Raw genomic sequence first — 15,974 nt, forward strand, 5'->3', positions numbered from 1 at the left:
TAAACACTTGCACACTGTCCAACTTGCAAAAAAAAAAGGGGATTTATTTATTTGCAACGTTTCGGTACTAGACCTTCATCAGGCAAACCTTTTTGCCTGATGCCTGATGCTCAGGCATTTAGACTTGTGGGGACCCATCTGTACAAACTGCATCCTGTTACTAATATAACTCTTAAAGTTGTTGTGAAGTCTAATGGATGGCGATTAATGATCCCACATTTTGCTTGATTCATTGTTGCTGTCTATTAACAAAAAACAAAAACAAAAACAAAAACAAAAAACAACAACAAAAAAAAAAACAAACAAAAAGAAACAACGTATATTTTAGGTGCTCTGCCTTAAACTCTACATGGCAGCACTTGCATCCAATTGGACCTGAAGCACTTGATGGCAATTACTGATGTTGTTTCCTCTTGTCTAGATCGTTACTTGTGTTGTTCTTGCTCTCAAATGTACGTCGCTTTGGAGAAAAGCGTCTGCTAAATGACATTGTAACATTGTAACATTGTAAACCAGGCCAGAACCACCCCTCTTACTCCATATCTCTCCAGCTTGTCTATAAGGATGTCATGGTTTATTGTATTGAAAGCTTTTTTTAAGTCAATAAACACACCTAAGGTGTGATGTTTTTTCTCAATACTGGTGGTAATATCCTCAACAAGCTCCAATAATGCCATAGATGTAGATCTAGCTGTTCTAAAACCATATTGACTATCCATTAGGATTTTATTTTTTCAACAAAAAGATCCAGCTTGTTTATAAATAGTTTTTCAAGAATTTTTGAGAATTGTGACAACAAGGACACTGGTCTGTAGTTTGTAAAAGGATGCCTGTCTCCAGATTTAAGTAAGGGAATAACTTTTGCAACTTTCATTTTTTCAGGGAACACTCCCAGTTGGAACGAGGGATTAAAAATGTAAGATAGTGGCTCAATTACTCCCCACATAGTGAATTTCACTAAAGACATATCTAAATCATCCCCATCTGTAGAGGTTTTGTTTCTACAGCTCTTAATAATCTCAATAACATCATTTTTATGCACTGGTCCCAAACACATACCTTCCATATTTGTATCATCAGATACTACAACATCAGAAGTTGATACATTATTCCTTGCTTCCTCAGCCAATTTAGACCCCACCTCCACAAAAAACTGATTTAAGTTATCAACTATTTCATTTATGTTTGAAATTTTATTCCCTGCATGCTCAAAATGGTCTAGGTAATTACATTCAGAGTGTTTATTCCGGATTATACCATTCAGTATGTTCCAAATACCTTTAATATCGGTTTTGTTTTTATCTAATAATTTAGTATAATAGTCCCTCTTACTTATTCTAATAATAGTCATGAACTTATTTTTATATTTCTTATATTTTTGCTCTGTCTCTTTTGATCTATGTTTTATGAAGAGTCTCTCTTATCTAGTGTTTCCTCTGTCCTTATCCTTTTAAATTTAAAGCTGAAAGCAGCTTACGCTGAAAGTGCTTTAAAAAAAAAAAAAAAAAAACTACATCCTAATTATGTTTACCTGCTGTCAGTACAGCTTCTGAGCTGATAGAATACGTGTACAGAGACGTTTTGCGTTGTAACTGTAGATTAATATGTAAATATATCTAGTCTATAACAGTTATATGACAATATGAAAGTTTAAAGCTGTACTGTGAGAATTCGCCACATTAAAAAGGTAACATTTTAGCTGGTGTTAAAATCAAACCAGAGCAAGTCAGAAATCCTATGTGCAATGATCTCGTTTTAGAATAGTCTGCAGCCTGAAGTTTTACAAACACGTCCATCAACCACAGAGCGATGTTTTCACAGGTTACCTAAGAAATAGATTCATAACTAGTTACAGTACATAGAATCAACTGTTCTAAGGCTTCGTATTCACAAAACTAAAGCATTTATTTAGTTTCACATCCATCGCATATAGACCAGGCTGATATGAGCCTTCAGGCTTTGCTTTGTGTGTTTAATATCATGTCCAGATAAACGTCAGGAAACCTGATTTGTGGCCAGATACCAACATCCACAGACTAGGAAACAGTTTGGATCTCTGTTGAGTCAAAATATCCATGATTTAAGCAGATATTACTCAGTTTTTCTCCCGTTTTCGCCTTCTCCTCACAGCCAAGCAGCTGAGCAGCTGTGTCACGCTGACTTGACATCAGTACAACCCCCTATTGTTGTGTGTGTAGCTCCACCTTCTTGGTACGGATAGGTAAGATTGGTACTCCCTACAGAAGGGTGCCAGAAAGTGGCCCGGTACGGGTCGGTTTTTTGGCATAGGAAGCTTTTCTGTTTGTCTGCTTGTTTTTTTCTTGCATCACCTCATCATTAACTCATCATTCATTCACTACCCTCATCGCTCTCTTCCTCTCTTTTCTTGCTTCTCTGATCAGCTGACTGCAGGAGTATCAATCACCAGATTTTGTCACCAACCAATTCTACTGCTGTCAAACTTTAGATTTGCTCTACTCTGCTTTTTCAGTTCATCAATTAAGCATGTGCCACTCTGATCCTCCTCCACCCCATGTTACCTTGAATCCATCTCATCAGTGTCCAAATCCAGCTCCTCAGGACATCCTGCATCCATCCCTCACAGCCACCACCAGTATCTGGACTCCATCAGAGGAGCTCTGTATACACTTTTGTGATTATGAGGTCTAATCAGCACATCTCTCATTCTTGATTTAAATGATGTTATCATTAGAAACAGAAATGGCAGCAAAAAAGGAGTTATCTTTGATATCTTACCCCAAACAGAGAAGCAGACAGATAGAGACAGACGTCTGGAGGAGGTTGATCCGTATCGGTCTCTCTCTTTGTCTTGAAGTTCAATCAAGCATTGGGATCCACACTGATTAGAAGTCAGGCACCAGCCCGCATCGACCAGGAGCTGTGGGCCTCATGCTCAATACTCTTTGTCCGTCCAGCGGGCCATGAGTTAATGTGCAGAACAGGAGAACAGGACAGGGAAGTCAGGAGGAAGAGGAGACACCTTCATCCCATCGATCTGCAGCATCTCAGTGGAGCAGAGGAAGCAGGCGAGCAAACACTCCTGTGTGTGCTCTAAATTAGGATTCTTTATCCCAAAGCTTGGCGTCAGACAACACAATAAAGACAGACTCTGGATTTCTTGTTACTAGATCTAGTTTATTATCACCGTTATTGTTTTTTTCTTCAGTTTTGCACAACAAACCCTAAAACAATACAAACCACTAAAAATGGTCTATTTTGCCTTTTTACACACATACACACACATACAGTACACACTGTATGTGGATATGTATACAGATTTAGAATGGCAATACCTTGGTCTAAGGAGAGTGTAGAAACACAGCTTTGTTGGAACATACAGAAGTGATCCCTGATAATGCTCTGAGAACGCTTTATTATATCATCTCATACTGACCTGAATTCAACTGTGGGGGAAGGACAGGCAGACAGACAGAAAGACAGGACAGACAGACAGGCAGGCAGACAGGAAGACAGATCATGGGATGACTTTACAGATGAGAGCTCCCTTTTATCCATCCAAATGCTGGATCGAGTCATTCATCCAACGCAGGCAACAATACATGAGGCTGTGACATTAATGCATATGGTTTTTGGTTTCAGGTTGGCACCATGTTTGAACCCTGCAGGAGTTAAAAAAAAAAATAGAACTGCATAGATTTAATAGACTTGTTTTAAACAAACTGTTACAGTAAATGTAACTCTTCTGAGGTGAGAGGAAAGTGGCGGGCAGAATTTACCCTCTCTTGCACTTTGTAGTAGTTAAATCTGAAGTCAGTTTAACACAACCTTTCAGAATAAAAGCCTGGAAATTGCTCACTTTAAATACAAGGATGTATTTAGGAGGCTGTAAAATAAATGCAGTTTTTTTTACAATTTGTGTAGAAATTCATAACTCACCATCAAGACCACAGCGTTCTTTTACTCAAGATTGGCTATCATTTTTTCATGCTGAGAAAATGTCCTCCACACAACTTAACCCTGACGGACAAAATCTAAAGCACTGAACTGACATACAGATCTGTATGGAAGAGGATATTTTTTAACAAATCAAAAATACTGAATGTTCTGGGCTTTGAATCCAACTTTTTAAGAGGCTTTCTATCATTTTTACAGTTGAAAACTTCATGAGGAATAAAATCATTTTTTAAAGTATCAACAATAGTAAACAAAAATTTCATAACATTCGATATACAATAAAAGACTGCGAGTATTTCATAATTTATCTATTTTTAGTTGCAGATCTGTTATGCCATATGTATTTTTTATTTTTAAAAGTTTATAAGGACAACTTTTTTTAAAAGAAAAAAGCGTGCTAAATTTAACCTGACATTGATCTAACCCTTTCTGCAAACAAATTTAGACAAAAATCCAATAGAAGTTTCAACTTAAATAATCACAGTGGAGTCATTTTATGCTGAATTAAACATTTTACAGTAATTTATAGGAGATTTCAAAATATAGCACTATATATTGTATCGCGATATAGCCTAAAAATATTTCAATATTAATTTTCGGCCACAATGCCCAGCCCTACTTTCAGCTGAATACTCACAATAAATAATAGGAGCTAGCAAAGTGCGGAGTGTCACTAACTGGATGTTGCGTATTTTAACAGCCCAGTCACAAACACAACTTCAGAGCTTTCTCAGCCAGGATTTCACCCATATTCATTTTTGTTTTCTTGTATTTTTCTTTTCTTTTCTGCAAACATGCATGCACGGATAGTAAGCTCACCACACCAAATATCCTCCATATTTATTCTCCGTTTATTTACTTTTCTTTCAAATTCACATTTGATCACACCAGTTTCTGTGAGATCTTAGGTTTGTGGAATCATCATTGTTAGGTTGTTACTACAAATGGCCAATGTGTGGTCTTGTGGTCTGTCTGAATCATCTAGTATGTGGAGAGTTTTAATGTTAAAAAAATTAGTTGAAATTGTCCTTATGTCTATGGTTTCCTATGTTTCTGAAACTAGTCAAGATTTAAAAACAATCTTGCATGTGCCCAGACTTAGACAAACAATCTAACAAACAAAGTTTGAGCTTGCATCAGTTCTTTTGTTTCATGCTAAATAAAAACCAGCAACTTAGAGCAAGAGAGGGTCAAATATTCTTCCTCCTACATGGTTTAATACAACAGGTTTGTTGGCATAAATTTCCTTTAGAGATGAAACACTGTCTGCAGGGCTGAAGCTTAGCGTGAGAATAATAAACATAAATACTAATCTGCTACTTGGTGCTCTTTACAGGATGATTTAAACAATGATGTTTTTACTAAGAAGCTGTTACTGACATAATGTTTGAAGCTAACTACACAGGACAGGTGTGCGTGTGGGGGTCAATCACCTCTGGAGCGAACAGCTTCAGCATGCGCTGACAACATCGATACACAACAGACACTCTTCTCTAGCAGAGCTGGTGTGTGTGATGGCGAAAATGAAGACGAGTTTAAAGGTAGCAGGACTGACAGGACCTCACCCTGAGCCGCTCATGTGAGGATGGAAACACGATGGAGATAAGGTGATCATCATCAGGCATCAGAGTCAGATTGGTCAACGGGGGAAAAAAGGTCACTCGACCTATTTTCATCAATATACGCCATCAAAACAGATTGACAGTGTGAGACAGGACCATCAATAGCACCATATTGAGATCACAACATTATTCTGCCATTAGTCGGCTAAATATCACAGTGTTACCATCACAAGTCCAATAAGGAGTAACTAACACTTTATCGCTTCTCATGCAGATCTACGCTCTTCTGCCTACTGCCTTTAAACACATTGGATTCAATCTGCTTTATCCACAGAGAGATAAATATATAAAATAGAATACTGATCTCAAACATTAAAGTACAGGTACATTTACTCACCATTTGACTAAACTCAGCATTATTTGACATGTACAGTCATCGGGGTCTCAGAGCAGAACACCACAGAGAAATGCATCAAAAATGTCATCAATTCACAATCAATTAGATGTTCATTTGGTGCCACAGTGACCAATATCACATCGTGAGAGGAAACTTCAGGAAGAAGCTCGATGCATCAGACTTTGGACTATCTTGGAGAAGCCAGAGTCACAGTCACAGCATCATACTCAGAGACATTATACAGTGGTACAATGTCAGTCCGCCTATCTTGTCCTATCTGGTTACCTGTGTTCAGTTAGTGCATAAGAAGAGAGACGATGTCTACCGGCACCATGAGCAATGTAAGACAAATGCTGCACATACAGAACCCAGTCCAGGATGCCTTTTTTTGTGAGAACCTGAGAACAAGAAAAGGTTTAACGTTGTCAGTCTTCTTCATTTGCAGTAGCAACTGCAAAGACAAATTTTCATTCTGAATAAATAAGCCAAAACTTAATTGACTTATAAGCTGGTTTACAAAATATCAGATACAATAAGGGCGCCTTTTTTATGGTTAAACATGACTAAAGCTCACAAAACTACTTAAAAACACTTGTTTTCTTGGCCCAGGCCTTTAACCCTCAAGATGAGTATTTTCAAGTTGTGAAGAAAAGCAGCAAATTTTAAAAGTTAAGTAGCTCAAGCTACCAATTTTTGGCATTATTGCTTGTAAGATCAAATAGTTTGTTCAATTTTCTAATGAACAAATAAGACATTTTTTGGAATAAATATTTCAGCCTTAACTTTACATTCTGATTAAACTTAGATTCAAGAGTCTCACTGTGAATGTTATTTCCCTCACTGCAAACACTTAAACTACAGCAAGAGCATTTATCCAAACAGTCAAAAATATGCCATTTCACTTACTTAGCCATATAAACCAGACAAATCCAGAAAAAGAAAGGCTTTTTTCTGGATGTAAAGGCCTGAATTGCTTATAAGTAGCCTAAAAATATCTGCCAGTGCAGCAAGCAAAAAGTACTTTTTAAGGTCCCTGTAAAGTGCTAAAAAAAAAAAATCTGTATTTTTGGTTTGTTTTGTGACAGGCCACTGTATTATGAACCACCAAGGCAAAATTTTAGTAATGAAAAACATCTCTGAATGTATAGAATTAAGCTTCAAAATCAGGAAAATGAGGCAGTAAAATCTGCTCTAGGTGGTGGGCGTGTCAGTTAAATGTGCCAAAGCTACACCCACTCACAAGAAATATACGATCCTCTCCAAATTTAAAAAATGCTACAAACTGCATGGAGGAATCGTCTGCCTGCTATTCTGCAGAGACAGGCAGACAATTTAGAGCTAAAACTTCTCAGTTTCATTTGGTCATCCTGTGTTTAACTCTTCAGGTATTCCTTATTTCACATTTTCTGTGAAGTTATGTCTCCTGTTTATGAGATGTCTTTGTTGTTGTGTAAGGGTGGTACCCTTAGCGACCAATGACGCTGCAATTTACCCAAATTAAACCAAGCCAGGAAAGAGACAAACAACTTTCTAATAGTCTAAGTCTAAAACTCAGTCACATATAGATCTTTTCACATGTTTACAGCAACCTTATTCCAGCATATAATTTTATATTTCATTTTACAGATACTTCGAATGTCTTAAATAATAAAATGACACTGGCAGATATTTTTACTCACAATAAGCAATCCATCCATCTATCTATCCGTTATCTATGCAGCTTGTCTCGTTCAGGGTCGCACTAGGCTGTAATAGATCCTCACTATCACCCAGTGAGAGACGACATACACGCTGGACTGGTTGCCAGTCAATCACAGGACTGACACACAGAGACGTAATTAACATGTATGGACAATTTAGCTTCACCAATTAGCCTAGTGAGCGTGTCTTTGGACTGTGGGAGGAGGCTGGAGTACCTGGAGAACAGGCCTCACAAACCATTGTAACATCAGCAAAACACAAGGCCTGAATTGCTTGTGAGTTAAAAAAACATCTTTAAAAGCAGCAAGCAAAATCGACTTCTTTAATAGCTTGACAAGGTAGAGTTACACTGGGAAATATTTTGACTCACTCCAAGAAATGCAGGTCTTATTTTTTGCTCTTTATCCTGATATTAGACATTTATCATGTAAATACGGCTTTTATTACGTGTAATGTGATATTTTTACGAGAATTCTTTCTAAAATGTGATTTTTTGCAGCACAGAAATGATGTGGAGTAATTCCTTCATTTAAAATTTCTATTTTTTGATAGTGAAGTCTTTGTTTTTCAGCCCCTTTAGGAACAATAAGGTCAAAAAGCACTCTTTAGAGAGAATTTTTTTCATGGTTTTTCTAGCAGAGTAGATTTTTTTTTAGGCTAAACCGTTTTGTTGTTCTCTTAAACGTCTGACAAAGAAGGCATCCCTAACAGCAGATCTGTCTGAACAGGGCACAAAGCAGATTCTAAAGAAGGAAATCATATAGAGAAGGCCAAGTATGCCTGTTAATAAACATACAACAAGAGGATCAGAGAGTCCCTGAGCACACACTCTCCCTGTCCGAAGGTCAGGAATCTTGAACGAGGAAAAAAAGGAGGCTGGCCTACTGACAGGAGCTGAGTTTGGTGATATAGCACTTCCCAAGGCTGCAAATACACAATACAACGGCCCCTTTTTCTCTAACTGTGAGAGCAAAGGAATCACCTGAAATCTCCCTCTGCTGATGCAGCTAACGCACCAGTCAGTCAGCGAGAATAGCTTTGAGGGCTGTTAAAACACACAAGTTCTGATATTATACAGCAACATGACAACCTGACCTGTAATAGTATAATCACGTAAACATGATCGTCACTGCACCACATCCCCTGTGAATCAGGTTAAACAGCATGGCACCAAAACCTGACACATCCAAGGGTGACGTGGGCAATTTCCTGCAGGAGGCGATTAACCCTAAATTACAACAAGGGAGAAGGAAAGAAAAGAAGGAAGGAAAAAAGATAAACACACCACTTTGTTTCCCCAGTGAAGTTACTCAGAACAACAGGAGTAAAAACACTGATTACAGCTGCAGCAGCACTGGAGTGAAGATATCACATTGGTCGTTCATAAATATGCAAACAGGAGAGGTTAAGGTTGGGCATTTGTTCTGTGAGTTTGACAAGTACCATTATTGTCTTTCCAACCCTTGTAACATGATATTAACACCAGAGTTCACAATTTAATACAAGAAATGGACGCAGGGAGGAAAATAAAAATCAACAAAGACTTCAAAAGGCATACAATTACAGTACTTAACATGATCATAATGGAAAATGCTTAGAATTCAGATTTGCTGTGGGGAAATGTGCAACTCTAATGCAATGATATCGATTCTTAAAAGATAACAGATATGAGCCAAAACATATTATTATAATTGAAAAATATGGAAGCCCTAAAAGGACACATCCAAACGTGATGATACTCTCATTTCTCAAGATCTAGAGGAATGACTGAAATCAACCTATCACAGGAAAATTAACATTCAAGTTAACCACTCTTGTAATTTAAGATCTTGTGGTGTTAAAATGTGGAGAAAACCACATTTTTTCACACGGTCATAAAAAATAGATTATGGAAGTATTTACTCTTAGGGCTTCTGTTGAAAAGGTTTTTGAACTTTTCTTTCCATTGTACCTGAGTGTGAAGCTGCATTCATGTTATATCAGTAAAACAGGAACAAGAAAGCCTCCTTTTTATTCTGATCTAGGAATGTTTACATGTTAGCCATAATGCTAACACCAATGCTGTGTTTCCAGGTCCACTATTGGCCGTATTTGTTATGTGAAACTACATAATGAATGTAAAGCTTCGTCACAGCAACAATTGGAGTGTTGAAATCTCAGTGTTTAATATTTCAGAGTTGTTTTTATCTCCAAAGTAATTTTAACTCCATTCTGAGTGAAATGGCCTTCAGTGTTGGAGTCATTTTACAGTGTTAATCCATCAGTGTTAGTCCTACTCCTACATAGACAGTCAATCGAACAAGGCTCCATCCACTGCCATTTCAAATCTGGGGGGATATGTGGATGGATGTTTTCCCAACATGCCCTTGGGTGGTGTGGTTGGGATGTGTTTTTGATGTGTTTAGATATATTTATGTGTTTGGATGTTGCTATTCTACAGTTATCACTGCCTGGGTTCCTTTGCTCATGTTTCTTGTGGATGGATTGTTGTTGTTGATATTGGACACTTATGCACCATGAGTGGAGCGATCCATCAAGTTAGCAACTTCCAACCTGTAGCATTAGATGTTTTATACGTGTTCAGAGTTTTCTGTGTTTTTGGATGTTGCCTGTTGTACAGTGATGGATTGTTGTTTTGCACCATGAGTGAAGTTATCCACTGAGTTAGCAGCTATCTGTCTGTAGTAATAGATGAACAGAAATTAGGGATAGTTTGTAAGTCTTTATCAAACGGCAATCTGAGATCTTCCTTTGCTTTATATACGCAAAGAACACCATACATTGTAATGGGTGTCCAAACCAAGGTGGCAATCTTAAGTGTGAAAAATCAATTATAGTATGTTGATAATTAAATTTGTAAATAATCCACATTAACACCCTAAGTGAAAGGATATAGCACAATGTTGTGTAAAAAGAACACTTTAATGTGTTATTAAAAACAACACTGTGAGTGTTCAATATAACACTTTTGCACCATGTGTGAAGCTATCCACCAAGTTAGCAACTCATATTTGCCATAGAAGACCATACTTTGCCATGGGTGTTCAATCCAAAGAACACTTTAATGTTTAATACATAGAACACTGTGAGTATTGAATGTAACACTGCAAGGGAGTTAAAATATTCATTCTTTCCAAAGAGGACATTTAAATCAGAATCCATGAGAATTATATAAACTCTGAAAATGGTAGTTGAATTAACACTGAAAATGTTGCTGTGTAAGCTATTTCCTGAATTATCTGCAATATAAAAGGCCAGTTTGTACCACTGGGCTGTTTCAACGCCAGATTAGATAGACTTAACTAATGACATTCTAACTAAACTTTAATATGAGAGAGTATTTTGGATTGAACATCACAAAAAATAAGTATTTTTGGCATAATCTTACATCAACTCAGTAAGAAAGGAGATAAATGGTGAACTATGTAACAGGAAAGGCCTACTTTACTGTGGAGGTATTGTACTTCCTCTTCTTAAGTAGTAGACCTCACTACTGACACCTCTGTTCTGCTTCTGCTAAACAGTTGTGATTTTTTTTAAACCTGAAACATCACTGACCTGGAATTACAACAAGGAGGCTGTTTACCCATTTAGCTACTCATTAAAACAATCTGAATGATATGACATTAATGCAGTGTGGAAAAGAAAAGAATCAGGTTTAAAAGCCAGAATCGATAAGCCAACTGTGCTATCAGAGTTACACGTGTCACCCACTTGCCTTATTTCACTTCTTTACAGTAAAACTTTCCACAGAGGATACAAGTTCAAACACCATGACAAATAATAAAGTTAAATGCTTGTAATATGAAAAAAATCTGATGATAACCAAAGTTGCAGTCACATCCACTAAAAACTATCCATGAACCGTTTTAATAGTTAGTGCACGAGATAAAGGTCCTAAAAGTTCTCCCTCCATTTGTGTGTCCTGTGTCCAGCATGTGTCATAAATTGCAATATACATTTATATATATATTTATATATGTGTGTTTAATTCCTGTACTCCATATTTCATAATCTTTCTGTTTCCTTCATTAAGACCTGAGTAAAAGGCCAAGAATAGAGCTGAGGTAGGTCACCATAAATGCATCACAGCAAGTCGTGTACAGTACATGACGGCACAGAGCAGAGAGCCTGAGAGAGAAGCCCTGTGATCGTAGAGCTGCCCAACGACCGTCTTTCCCCCTCTACTAGCTCTCTGTGTGTGCCCGTCAGCACCCAGCGTTATCATAAGCACGGTGTTCCTGAAGCACCTTAACTAGTCAGTGTTGACAGGAGGGAGAAGGCTGAGCAGCAAGTGTGGTTTTGGGAAGAGAGTAACAAGAGTCAAGCATAATCAGTGACTGTCATGTCTCCTGGGCACCAGATGTCTAAAGGCTAAAACTTTAGAGAGGAGGCAGATAATGAGACAATTACAAAAATAAAGAGAGCACTGCATTAACGAAAACCCACAGTGAAGTCAGAAATACACTGCTGCTAATGCAATCCAAAGAACAGTTGAACATTTGGGGAAATACACTTAAATTTTTACTTGTGTAAAGTAAGAGAAACTCCATATTCCTGAAAAATATCCTTGAATCAGGCAGCAGCAGAGACTCAAGCAATTCAAAGTAGAAATTCAACCCACTATGAAACAGTGAGTTGTCCTTTTAATACTTTGGTTTTTGTACAGACTTAACCTGTTGGAGGATTCCTCATTTTCCCAGTCTTTTAGCTAAGCTTAAAAGCACGACTTTTGGCATAGCTTATTTTTGATCAAACAAACATGAGAGTGATGCTGATTGTGTAGCATAAAGACCTGAAATAGAAGGATGGAGCCAGTCTGGCTCTATTCTCAGCTTACACCTCTGACACCAACAGTGTTTTAATATGTGGTTAATCTGTATTCAAACAGGGATGCGTCTATGAAAATTTGTAGTTTCAGATGTAGTTACATCTTCTTTTATAAATGCTTAGCTACAGTATTGACCATGAACTTTATAAAGAGATGGAAAACGTGACAGCTCCTCAAAAGTGAAGTCAAAATATTCATGGCACCATTTACTAACTTTTGTCTACAAATTGCTGTACAAGAGAAAGAAAGAGTGTGATGTCAGTATTAGATATCTGTCAATTACTTTATGGGTGTAAGACAGCATTTTCCAGAGCAGTGGCTCATTTACAACATAAGCATTGAATTGGCTAATGCTAGCAAACACGAGTGTTATGATTTAAAATGTGACCGTATTTACTGGTTATGCCAAACCTTACAAGATATTGAAAACTTAAAGTGTACTTGCAAATGTCTCTGTGTATTCTGATACACATATTTTGTTTTTTAATGCCAAGAGGATTTTTCTCTGACAGCTATATAGACATCAAAGCTTATATGCTTCAATTTCACAGTCTTTATAAAAAGATTCTACCTCTTTTCTCGTATTCGTGTCAAGTAGGCTAATTGTATTTTATTTATTTCTCTTACTTTTATAGACGGGAATGGTCAGCTGCCTGATACGGGAACAACAGTTGCACTTTTACAGGCACCTTGCCTGTTTACCCAACCCTGATCCAGCTCACTGCATACTGGGTGCCAAGGACCCAGTGGGCTGGTCCAGACTCTGGGGGCAACTGTGGGAGTTGTGGAGGGCACAGCTGAAAGCCATTAGCTCTGCCTCTTCTCTGTTAACAGACGGGACATGTGATTGCATAGAAAATCAAAGTATTTTAGAACAAAATTTCTATAAATTTGTCCTCGTCTTCACAGTCTTTTCAATCTGATTTATGTAGATCTATACATTTTTTGAGGATGTTTGTATTAGTTAGTATTCAATGCTATTACAATGGTATAAAATGCCATTTTGAAAGCTCCGTCAACAGCAGCCTCTGGCTTCACTTTTGTACACCTGGGGCAGAAGGGGACATGTTGTCCATGTTAATGTATAGTCACTAACTTTAACACAGTGACACTATATCACCCAACTGTTAAAGCTATTAAGTGTATTTCCAAGAATGTTAGACTGTTCCTTTTAGTCATTACACCGTCAGAAGTGGAGTAATGACTCTGAGTTTCACTTTTGTAACGTTTGTGCTTAATTTCTTGTTTTACATACATCATATACATGAAAACAGTCATTCATTCAGCACAACAAATCTGCACACAAACACTTAAAATTCATTCATAGCACTCATTTGAGACACATATATGATGTCTGTATGTTATACTACTTTACTATTTGCCCAATTTAACATATTTATGACGCCCCATTTGCACTAAATAGTCCTGAAAATGTCTTTAGCAATGCAGTGTATTTCCAATAGTCTTCACTCAACTCAACTATGAAAGAAAAGATCATTTGAGTGACATATTATGCAGAAAGCTTATAATGGAACAGCATAACTCAAAGATATTTGCAATATACTGTAATTCATACAACAGTGTTATTAGTCTGTCATCTTGCATGAGGTAATGTTATTGTATCTACAAAAAACATTTTCTTTAACGGCAGGAAGCCAGGATATCACAGAGGGAGAAAATAAGGGTTTCTCATTATGCAATAAACAGACAAACAACAACAACAACAGCGACAACATTAACTTTGTTATCTTGAGGTAGAACAATAACTTCAGCATTTGGAAGTGCTTTATGTTGGATACTCATTTTTCTTTTTTTTCTTTTTGTTTTTTTTTTACTTGTTTTTTTTTGTTTTGCTCTGACAAGCAAGAGAACGAGGGACGATTTTTTGACATCTGAGGTAGTGCGGCACCTGATCTTGTAATTCTTCAGTTCCTCCGCATGTAAAGTAAAATTGTGAGAACTGGGGAAGGTTATGTCCCTAAAGCTTCCCGCAACACATTCATTCCGGCTGAGGTAGGTTTTTGTTGAGTCGTTAGGTTCACACAGCCAAGGCTAATGCCTGTATGAAGGCCGAGAAATCATTAAAAATTGTTGATATCACTGAAACAATGTCCTGAGACAGAATATATCCAATCCCTGGACGAAGGCTGAGGTCTTCTGTGAGCGAGAAGGTGGAATCATTGGTAGGTGAGAGCAGGCAGCAGGAGTCTTTGACATCCACAGAAATGTAGAGATAAGACCAATAACTTAAATCCACTTTGACATATAGGTAATAAAGATATATATGTATATATATTTATAAACTTAAAAATAAAATCATCATTGTATAACAAGGACATTCTGGGGCCTCTATTCTGTGTGCTGCCCAACACCAGAAAATTAAACCAAATTGTACAAATAAAGAACATAAAACTGGCCTGTGTGGCTCCAAATTGCTGTCCAATCAGAGGAGAGCTCTTTGAAACCCCTTGCCAAAAAGAAAAAAAAACACACTCTGATATACAGCCCTAGAGCCTCTAGATATTCTTAACTTACCAATAAAAAAATCTTTGCACAAAAGAAAAACTACTTTGAAAGGAAAACTTGTCAACCTGAGTGAGAGTAGAGTCTAAGTGGACACTGTGGACAGTGTCATGTGTGTTGGCCTTCATATGTGATCAGCCATGGTCCTGCCGACTCGCTCCTGCTGCAGGAGTCTCCTGAATCTGCGTCTCCCGCTCCACTGCAAACTCGTCCAGCGGTATCGTCGACAGCTGGGTGTCGTTCAGTGCGTAGGAGTCAGACTAAAAACAACCACAAGAGTCCATTTAATGTAATAATATTTTCATCGCTTCCTTTAGACTGAAATATAAAACAAAGCATAAATTACACTAGGAACCAAAAGCACCACTTTCTGCCTAAACGACCACGGACGACTTTGCAATGTGCTTTTTCTGCTGTGACTGTTTTTGTTCAAAGTTATTATTGTTTGCTTTGTTGCCTAATTATGTATTTGATAAAGAACTAATAACAGAAAACTTAATTTTTATATACAGTATGCTCTGGGGTTATATGGACGGAGCTGTACTAGCTCTTAACCAAATTATACATTTTTAGGTCATACTTTTGTCGTAGGGACAAAAATCAGATGCATGGACACCAAATATCAGAGTCAGACTTGGGGAGGGAGAGTGGGGAATGATGTGAATCAGCCACCAGTCAGATTCCGACCCAACCACTAGGTCATCGGCACCCCATTGCTGTATATTCTTGTGTACTTTAAACTTTAAAATAAAGCACAACAGAAAGGAACAATATGCATTCATATTATCATTTAAAGGAAATATACAAACAGCCTAAACAGTTTAATTTTATAACTTCCTAATGAGGCAGATGACCAATAATAGTCTTGGATTTGGTGTCACCCTTTCAGTTCCTTATCAGATTTTTAAGATGTTTGTGCCAGCCCTGGCTACTCTCTGGATTCTCCCCTGAAGAGAGCTGAAATTGCTACATCTTCAGAAAATTATTAAGTGACAAAAAATAACTCTGAAAGCCTCTTTTTGTA

General features: G+C 37.4%; 1 protein-coding gene across 1 annotated transcript in view; it reads right to left on the minus strand.

The window, feature by feature from the left end:
- Positions 1 to 13,859: 13,859 nt before the first annotated feature.
- The window catches only part of igdcc3 (immunoglobulin superfamily, DCC subclass, member 3), a 142,291-nt gene continuing 140,176 nt past the window's right edge, over positions 13,860 to 15,974 (minus strand). Inside the window, exon 14 of the mRNA XM_041791902.1 lies at positions 13,860 to 15,210. Within this exon, the coding sequence (XP_041647836.1) occupies positions 15,085 to 15,210 (126 nt within the window). The 3' untranslated portion in view covers positions 13,860 to 15,084. The remainder of the gene's footprint in view (positions 15,211 to 15,974) is intronic.

Source organism: Cheilinus undulatus, linkage group 1, assembly GCF_018320785.1.
Source record: "Cheilinus undulatus linkage group 1, ASM1832078v1, whole genome shotgun sequence".
Lineage (NCBI taxonomy): Eukaryota > Metazoa > Chordata > Actinopteri > Labriformes > Labridae > Cheilinus > Cheilinus undulatus.